The sequence below is a fragment of the Pan troglodytes genome, chromosome 19 (assembly GCF_028858775.2).
Source record: "Pan troglodytes isolate AG18354 chromosome 19, NHGRI_mPanTro3-v2.0_pri, whole genome shotgun sequence".
Lineage (NCBI taxonomy): Eukaryota > Metazoa > Chordata > Mammalia > Primates > Hominidae > Pan > Pan troglodytes.
This window is the reverse complement of record NC_072417.2, coordinates 12,041,308-12,051,056: the sequence shown is the minus strand read 5'-3', so window position 1 is coordinate 12,051,056 and position 9,749 is coordinate 12,041,308. Positions and strand designations below refer to the sequence as shown.

The 9,749-nt window shown below is 55.1% G+C and overlaps 1 protein-coding gene across 1 annotated transcript in view; it reads left to right on the top strand.

Moving 5' to 3' along the window:
- The first annotated feature begins 7,611 nt into the window (after window positions 1-7,611).
- The window catches only part of PITPNA (phosphatidylinositol transfer protein alpha), a 44,853-nt gene continuing 42,715 nt past the window's right edge, over window positions 7,612-9,749 (top strand). Inside the window, exon 1 of the mRNA XM_009431530.3 lies at window positions 7,612-7,851. Within this exon, the coding sequence (XP_009429805.1) occupies window positions 7,832-7,851 (20 nt within the window). The 5' untranslated portion in view covers window positions 7,612-7,831. The remainder of the gene's footprint in view (window positions 7,852-9,749) is intronic.

Here is a 9,749-nt window from a genome sequence, read left to right as displayed (position 1 = left end):
TCAGCAGCTCTGAGCAGGACAGACTTGTGGCCAAGTCAAGAAAGTAAGGTCTGGTCCCAGCGCGGTGGCTCATGCCTGTAATCCCAGTGCTTTGGGAGGCCGAAGGGGGGGCGGGGTGGATCACTTGAGGTCAGGGGTTTGAGACCAGCCTGACCAACATGGTGAAACCTCAACTCTACTAAAAATACAAAAAAAAGGGCCGGGCGCAGTGGCTCACGCCTGTAATCCCAGCACTTTGGGAGACTGAGGCGGGCGGATCACAAGGTCAGGAGATCGAGACCAACCTGGCTAACACAGTGAAACCCCATCTCTACTAAAAATACGAAAAAAAAAATTAGCTGGGCGTGGTGGCGGGTACCTAGTCCCAGCTACTTGGGAGGCTGAGGCAGGAGAATGGCATGAACCCGGGAGGTGGAGCTTGCAGTGAGCCGAGATTGTGCCACTGCACTCCAGCCTGGGCGACAGAGCAAGACTCCGTCTCAAAAAAAAAAAAAAAAAAAAAAAGTAAGGTCTGTATCTGCTGACCCCACCCTTCTCCGAAGCCCTCTCCGAGCAAAGCCTTAAGAAACTCTTCTCTCGTTCACTTTTCTTTTGTGGCTTTCACGTTTTGGTAAGACTTGGCCAAATAGCTGCTCGAGATAATCACTGGTGGACAGGTTTCTGCTGAGTGAGGTTTCTGCTGAGTGGGGCGACTCAAGGCATGGTCACGTAGGCGGCACCTGTACACCGCATCCTCATACAGCTGCGTGACCGTGCCTCTGACTGTGTGCGTGTGTGTTTATCTAAGTGTGAGATGCATCCGGGCATGTCAGGGTGTGTACATGTTCGGAAGACTGTGTAGATTTCTTGTGTGCCGCTCTCTGAATGGAGGAGAGGGGAAGCGTCTTACCTCGCTGAATTCCTTTCCATTGCTGGAAAGAACACCTGGGCAGGAGCGGCCCCAAGACCCCGCCCAGGCCCTCGGAAGGGAGCCTGAAGGGTTAATCCGTACCCTGTATTAACCAGGGTCAACCCAGCGGCTGACCCGCCGCTTCCCTGCTCCTTTGCCGTTTCTAGCACCTGGCTTACTTCCTGGCACACAGTGAGCACTCAATAAATGTATGCTGAGAATGACTGCAAGCGGCTTCCTCCTTGGCTCCTGTGTCTCTTTCTCCCTAGATCACACATTTCTCGCCTCTTGTCTGGTGCCCAGGTTCCCTATCCCTTGACTGGGATGCGTTCCTGACCCCCACCCCTGCCAGGCTGCATTTGCTGGTTGATCTGCACTGCCATTTGAAGGAGTGTGGGAGGGCAGAGCAACAGGCCTTTTGGGTGGGAAGACCAAGGCTGCTGGTGAATTCTGCTTATAAAGGAAGCCCCCTCGGATCACCTGAAGTCAGGACTTCGAGACTAGCCTGACCAACACGGTGAAACCCTGTCTCTACTAAAAATACAAAAAGTAGCCAGGCGTGGTGGCGACATTTCCAGCACTTTGGGAGGCCGAGGTGGGCAGATCATGAGGTCAGGAGATCGAGACCATCCTGGCTAACTGGTGAAACCCTGTCTCTACTAAAAATACAAAAAATGTCCAGGTGCGGTGGCTCACGCCTGTAATCCCAGCACTTTGGAAGGCCGAGGCGGGCAGATCACGAGGTCAGGAGATCAAGACCATCCTGGCTAACACGGTGAAACCCCGTCTCTACTAAAAATACAAAAAATTAGCCGGGCGTGGTGGTGGGCACCTGTAGTCCCAGCTACTCGGGAGGCTGAGGCAGGAGAATGGCGTGAACCCGGGAGGCGGAGCTTGCAGTGAGCGGAGATTATACCACTGCACTCCAGCCTGGGCGACAGAGCGAGACTCCGTCTCAAAAAAAAAAAAAAAAGAAAGAAAAAAACATTCTTTGAAGGCTGGCGCATGCTCTGCCTTGGTCCCCACTCTACCCCCAGTGCCTAGAATCGTGCCTGGCATGGACTAGCTGCTCAATAAATATTTGGGGGACGAAGTTTAAAAAGAGAGAGAGACAGAAATACCACAGAAAAGAAGCTAAAATAGACTAAGAGGCTGGGAGAAGAGCAGAGCGGAAGATGGAAACAGTGAAATACAGTCTCCCCAGGACACCCAGAGATGGGTTACAGGGCTGGCTATAACCGACGCAGTACCAAGGGCCAACCAGCCAGGGGAAACCATGCTGAGAACTGGAACCGTGAGATCCACGGACACAATGATGAAAGAGTGGCCAGGTGGCGTGGCTCATGCCTGTAATCCTGGCACTTTGGGAGGTTGAGGCAGGTGGATCGCTGGAGCCTAGGAGTTGGAGACCAGCCTGGCCAACATGGTGAAACCCCATCTTTACTAAAAGGGCAAAAAATTATCCGGGCGTGGTGGCGGGCACCTGTAATCCCAGTTACTCGGGAGGCTGAGGCAGAATTGCTTGAACCTGGAAGGCAGAGTTTGCAGTGGGCTGAGATGGCACCATTGCACTCCAGCCCGGGCAACAAGAGTGAAACTCCATCTCAAAAAAAAAAAAAGAAAAGAAAAAACAAAACAAAACAAAAAGACAAAGGAGTGAGAGAGAGAAATAGACTGTGATAGAACACAGCAGACACAGGGGAAAGGAGATAGCCGCAAAGAGACGATGAAACACGGGGTCTTGTGGTTCACATCTATAATCCCAGCAATTCGGGAGGCCCAGCCAGGAGGATCGTTTGAGCCCAGGAGTTTGAAACCAGCCTGGGCAACATAATGAGAGCTTGTCTCTAAAAAAATAAAAATTAAAAAAAAAAAAATTGGCCAGGCGCAGTGGCTCACGCCTGCAATCCCAGCACTTTGGGAGGCCGAGGCGAGCAGATCACAAGGTCAGGAGATCGAGACCATCCTGGCCAACATGGTGAAACCCCCGTCTCTACTAAAAATACAAAAATTAGCCGGGCGTGGTGGCAGGCGCCTGTAATCCCAGCTCCTCGGGAGGCTGAAGCAGGAGAATCGCTTGAGCCCTGAGAGATGGAGCTTGCAGTGAGCCGAGATCATGCCACTGCACTCCAGCCTGGGCGACAGAGCAACATTCTGTCTCAAAAAAGAGAAAAAAAACAAAACAAGGGCTGGGCACGGTGGCTTACACCTGTAATCCCAGCACTTTGGGAGGCCGAGGCAGGCGGATCATGAGGTCAGGAGATCGAGACCACCCCGGCCAACACGGTGAAATCCCGTCTCTACTAAAAATGCAAAAATTAGCCAGGCGTGGTGGCACGCGCCTGTAATCCCAGCTACTCGGGTGGCTGAGGCAGGAGAATCGCTTGAACAAGGGAGTCGGAGCTTGCAGTGAGCCAAGATCGCCACTGCACTCGAGCCTGGTGACACAGCAAGACTCCGTCTCAAAAAAAAATTAAAAAAAATAAAAAACAAAGACTGAGACCACAGGAATGGGAGAGAGGGGAAGGGAAAGGCCCAAAGAGGAGAGACAGGAAGCGAGGTAAAGGCAAGGCAGAAATGCAGAGAGCCCAGAGAAGTGAGACGACAGTCATAAAGGGAGACAGAGATGTGAAGGGAGGGACAGAGAACAGAGAGAGAATGAGACAGGGAGACAGAGGTCCAGAGAGAGACAGCCTCGGAGAGCCAGAGAGACACAAGTGAGATACAGAGAGATATGAAAGGGACAGGAGAAACAGGAAGAGAGAGGGAGCTTGAGAAACCGAGAGAGGACGGACAGAGGGAGCAAGGCAAAAAGAGAGAGATCCATGGAAAGCTGCTCGTTTCTTTCCTCTGTTAAGCCTGGAGCATGCAGAAATGCAGAAGTAGGTTTTTTTGTTTTGTTTTGTTTTGTTTTGTTTTGTTTTGATATAGAGTCTTGCTCTATCTCGGCTCACTGCAACCTCTGCCTCACAGGTTCAAATGATTCTTCTGCCTCAGCCTCCCGAGGAGCTGGGACTACTGGCACACACCTCCACGCCTGGCTAATTTGTGTATTTTTAGTAGAAACGGGGTTTCACCATGTTGGCCAGGCTGGTCTCGAACTCCTGATCTCAGGTGATCCACGCACCTCGGCCTCCCAAAGTGCTGGGATTACAGGTGTGCGGCACCGTGACCAGTCTAGAGGTAGTTTTGAGGGGCAGGGGTGTCCATCCCTCCTTGTTCACAACACCCTTTTCCCAATAATAATAATAAGGAAATATGCCACTCACTGCAGAAAGCTGCTTCATGTCCATTGCCTCATCCAAGGAGGCTCAGCAGCCCCATGACGCAGGTACCGGCATGTTCCCTATTTCCCAAGTGAAGAAACTGAGATACAGAGAGGTTAAGTCACTTGCACAAGGTCACAGAGGTAGGAAGTGGAGGCCTGGGACTCCAAGGCAGCGGAAGTCTGTCTCCTGGGTGGGGCTGTTGGCTCACAGTGTGGCACAGCTGGAGAGTGGTGTGACCCCTGCCTCTAACCCCTATGGACACCTGTAGCAAACTTGCTATTGGAAAAGATGTAAAAAACATAACTCAAAATAAAATGTGAAAAAAAAAAATACATGGACCTTGCCTGGATACTGAACTTCTCTAAAGGAAACTATAGCATTTTTTAGATTAGCAGGGAAATTAGAATATGAACTGGGGATGAGATAGCATCAGGAAATCATTATTAATTTTGTTAAGTATGACAATGGCATTATGCATTTGTAAGAAATGTGCATATTTCTAGAATGTGCACTGTAACCTGGAGGGGTGAGATGACATGATGTCCAAGGTCGGCTTGTTTTTTTTTATTTTAATTTAAATTTAATTTAATTTTATTATTATACTTAAGTTCTAGGGTACATGTGCACAACGTGCAGGTTTGTTACATCTGTATACATGTGCCATGTTGGTGTGCTGCACCCATTAACTAGTCATTTACATTAGGTATATCTCCTAATGCTGTCCCTCCCCCCTTCCCCCCGTCCCACAACAGGCCCTGGTGTGTGATGTTCCCCTTCCTGTGTCCAAGTGTTCTCATTGTTCAATTCCCACCTATGAATGAGAACATGCAGTGTTTGGTTTTCTGTCCTTGCGACAGTTGCTGAGAATGATGGTTTCCAGTTTCATCCATGTCCTTACAAAGGATATTAACTCATCCTTTTTTATGGCTGCATAGTATTCCATGGTGTATATGTGCCACATTATCTGAGGCTTTTTTTTTTTTGAGACAGAGTCTAACTCTCGCCAGGCTGGAGCGCAGTGACACGATCTTGGCTCGCTGCAACCTCTGCCTCCTGAATTGAAGTGATCCTCCTGCATTCAAGTGATCCTCCTGCCTCAGCCTCCCGAGTAGCTGGGACTACAGGCGCGTGCCAACACACCCAGCTAATTTTTGTATTTTTAGTAGAGACAGGGTTTCACCATTTCAGCCAGGATGGTCTTGATATCTTGACCTGGTGATCCGCCCGCCTCAGCCTCCCAAAGTGGTAGGATTATAGGCGTGAGCCACCGCGCCCGGCTGTGCCACATTTTCTTTATCCAGTCTGTCATTGATGGGCATTTGGGTTGGTTCCAAGTCTTTGCTATTGTGAATAGTGGTTGGCTTGTTTTTTTGAGACAGAATCTTGCTCTGTCGCCCAGGCTGGAGTGCGGTGGCATGATCTCGGCTCACTGCAACCTCTGCCTCCAGGGCTCAAGCGATTCTCCTACCTCAGCCTCCTGAGTAACTGAGACGACAGGCACATGCCACCACGCTGAGCTAATTTTTGTTTTAGTAGAGATGGAGTTTTACCATGTTGGCCAGGCTGGTCTCGAACTCCTGGCCTCAAGTGATTCGCCCGCCCCAGCCTCCCAAAGTGCTGGGAATCCAGGTGTGAGGCACTCAGCCCGGCCCCCACTCTAGGATCTGATAAGTGAGTGCAGTGCTCAGGGCAGTTGCGGGGCGCCAGTCACATCCTGATAGCAACACGGCCAGCTGCTCCACCCTCCCTTCCCAAGTCCCTGTCTTAGGCAGCCCACTCACCATCTCCCCTGGATGCCCCTCTAGCGTCCTGCGCTGAGTGTGAGTCCAGCACTGGAGTCATTACCTGCCCCCATGCCAGCCTGTCTTGCCTGTGTTCTCAGAGAAGACAGTACCGTCCACCCCGGCTCCCAGGCCAGAGACCTCACTGGTTTTCTCTCCTCCTGTCAGCCAATGAGTCAACAAGTCTCACGGAGTTTACCTTCTGAGTTGCTCCTGAATCCATCCCTTCCTTTTCTTCCCTCCCACTGTCCTAGTCCACCTGCACCTGGACATCTGCAGCAGCCTCCTCGCCGGTCTCCCTGCCTACGCTCTGGCATTCCATCCCCTCTGTCCACCCAACCACTAGAGTGAGCCTTCGCCCAGGACACCCGCTCATGTCACTGCTCAGAGCCCTTACATGCCCTCCCATCGCCCTTAGGGTGGACTCCAAATACCTTATCATCGCTCACCAGGAACCCTCCCCTATTGAGCTGCTCAGCCCTGAAACGTTCTGTTCCACTCACTTGTCAGTTCTCCAAATGCACCATGCTCTCCCTCTTGCCTCCAGCCTTTGCATTCACTCTGCCTGCTATGCTCTTCTCCGAAGCCCTCTGCAGATCTGAGAATCTCTTCCTCCAGGAAGCCTTCCCTGACTACATCCCTGACGCTCAATTAGGTGCCCCTCCGTGTAATGCCGCTAAGCCTGTGTCTCATTTCTCACAGCCCTTTTCATTCTTTTTTTTTTTTTTTTTTTTTTTTTTGATGCAGAGTCTCGCTCTGTCGCCCCAGCTGGAGTGCAATGGTGCGATCTCGGCTCACTGCAACCTCCGCCTCCCGGGTTCAAGCGATTCTCCTGCCTCATCCTCCCGAGCAGCTGGGACTACCACCACCACGTCCACCACCACGCCCGGCTAATTTTTGTACTTTTAGTAGAGATGGGGTTTCGCCATCTGGTCTGGAACTCCTGACCTCAGGTGATGCGCCCGCCTGAGTGCTGCATTACAGGCATGATGTGCCTGGGATTACTGCCAGGAGCCACCGCGCCCGGCCTCACAGCCCTTTTCTTTTCTTTTTTTTTTTTTTTTTGAGACGAAGTTTCACTCTTGTCCCCCAGGCTGGAGTGCAATGGCGCGATCGCGATCTTGGCTCACTGCAAACTCTGCCTCCCGGTACAAGCGATTCTCCCGCCTCAGCCTCCCGTGTAGCTGGGATTACAGGTGCGTGCCTCCACGCCCAGCTAATTTTTGTATTTTTAGTAGAGACGGGGTTTCATCATGTTGGCCAGGCTGGTCTCGAACTCCTGACCTCAGGTGATCCGCCCGCCTCGGCCTCCCAAGGTGCTAGGATTACAGGCATGGGCCACCGCGCGCGGCTATTAATATTTTTTGAAACAACCTTTTCCTGGGTCTCAATTCCCTCAACCGGGGAGGCCCCCCAGCCAGCACCCGCGTGCATCCGTGGCGGTTCACACCGAGGACGGTGACGGACACCCTAGTCTGCTCCGCCTTCTGCCGGGTCTGGCCCTAGCCGCGGGGCCCCACCTCGGAACCAACGGCGCCGCCGCGGCCCATTTAAGGACGGGAGGGCGGGCCTGGGAAGGCTCGGCCCCGCGTGACGTCAGCGCGCACCGCGGCGTGTGACGCTCTGGTTGCCGCAGAGACGCCCCGCCCCCGCGCGGCGCTGCGGAACCGGAGCTCCGGGCGGCGTCGGCAGCGGCGCGAGAGGCGGCGAGGCCGGGGCGGCAGGAGCCGGCGCGGCGACCGCGGCGACCGCGGCGAGGGCGGCGGGGACGGAGCAGAGCACGACGAAGACGCACAGGCAGCCGGGCCGGGCCGGGCCACGGGGAGAGCGGCCGGCGGGCAGCGGGCGGGAGGCCGGGCGGGCCGCGGGCAGCCACCGAGCCGCGAAGCGACATGGTGCTGCTCAAGGAGTAGTGAGTGTCCGGCGGCCGTGCGGAAGCGGGGAGGAGGGAGGGTGGGGACGGCCGCCGGGGCGACGGCGCGGCGAGGGACGCAGGGCCCGGATGGACGGAGGGGCAGCAGAGACGGAGGGTGCCTGAGGCGGGCCCAGCGGGGATGGAGGGGATCCGGGGCGGGCGGCACCTGAGGCGGGGCCCACGGGGCACGGAGGGGCCGCCGGGGCGTGGAGGGGCAACCGGGGCATGGAGGGGCGGCTGGGGCGTGGAGGGGCGGCCGGGGCGTGGAGGGGCAGCCGGGGCGTTCGGCATCTGAGCCGGGGCCCACGGGGCATGGACGGGCAGCCGGGGCATGGAGGGGCCCACGGGCACGGAGGGACAACCCGGGCGGACGGCTTCTCAGGCGCCCCAGGGGCCTCGGAGGCCCAAGTGGACCCGAGGAGAGGCCGAGGACAGCGAGGGCGAGGCCAGGCCCGAGACGGAGTCAGGGCAGGGAGAGCTGGCCCGGGACTGGGGGAGGCCGAGGGGACGCCGAGCGCTGGGAGTGCTGTGGGGTCGCCCTGCGCGGGCCGAGGGCGCGGGCTCAGCCGGGACTGCAGGCGGCGCTGAGAGGCCCCGCGGCGGGCCGAGGAAGAGGCGCACCGGGGCAGGCAGGGCCTCCCGGCGGTGGGGAGTGGTGGAGGGCCGAACAGTCCACACGGAGAACCGGGTGGATGGGTCAGAGGCTCGGGGATGGAGTTGGGATGGGGATGGGGAGGAGTGGCCGCCTTAGGCATCGGGTGAGGGGTGGTGGTAAGTGGACACAGGAGGAGAACTAGGAAGTCAGGGCCTGGCTTAGGAGACAGGGGAAGGGTCTGAGGACATGCAGAGGGGGCTGAGATACGGGCCGGAGTGACCATGGTGCCCAAGCAGCAGGTGCGGAAGAGGAGGCTTTTGGAACAAACTTGGGATGACTGCTTGGGACGTGGGGAGACTTGGGCGAGGAGGCCAGAAAATGTTGGGTAGGGTCCGAAGTGGAGAAGGCGGGGAAGTTACCGGGGTCGAGGCTGGTCCGGAAAGAGAGTATGTTGGGATGAGTATACCTGTTGTTGGAGATGGGGGAGACCAGGGCAGGGCCAGCTTGTTTCTAGGGGATTCTCAGTCTTGGTGCAAAGAGATGGGGAAATTCTTTGAGAAATTGAGGGGTCCATGAAGCCGTGAACTGAGGAGAGATGGTGGAAGGGGTGGGGAGCTCTTGAGTAGTGAAGAGGAGTGCGTGGGAAACTGGTGACTTCTGGAAGGAGTTGCAGGATGACGGGTTTGCTCCTGAAATCCAGGGGACTGGGGGACAGGTGGAGATGTTTGGTGTGCTAAATCTTTCAAGTACAAGATGAGCCATCGTTAAAGCTCAGGGTTCCAAGTAAGCATCACAGGACATTTTTCTCCCCAAAGAGGAGAGATAGGATGGGTGTGTGTGTGTGTGCGTGTGCGTGTACGTGTGTGCACAGAATTTACAGTGAAACTGCTTTCCTGGAGGGAGGGCCAGAAGCCCCAGGAGTGGGAGATGGTCAAACAGAGAGCAACTTGTGAGGCGCTCTCGGCAGCCAGGCAGGTGTGCAGAGAGCTCTTGCCACTTTGTCAGCGATGGCACTTTGACCATCTCCAGCAGGCTGGCTCCTTGGAGGTGCTTAGGACATTTAGGACATAGAGTGGAGTTTGGGTAACAGAGGGAGCCGAGATGCACATGTCATCCCAGCTAAACACCTCATCTGAAGAGCATTATTTTGAGGCCTCATCCCCTCTGTTTCTTGACATCCAGTCTGATGTTAATTCAGCCAGGGCTCGGAGCTTTTCGTGGTGAGGAGGAAGAACTTTAGGATGCCAACAGGAGAACGTGGTGCACTTTGGATTTTAATCTTCAGTGTCCAGACTGACAG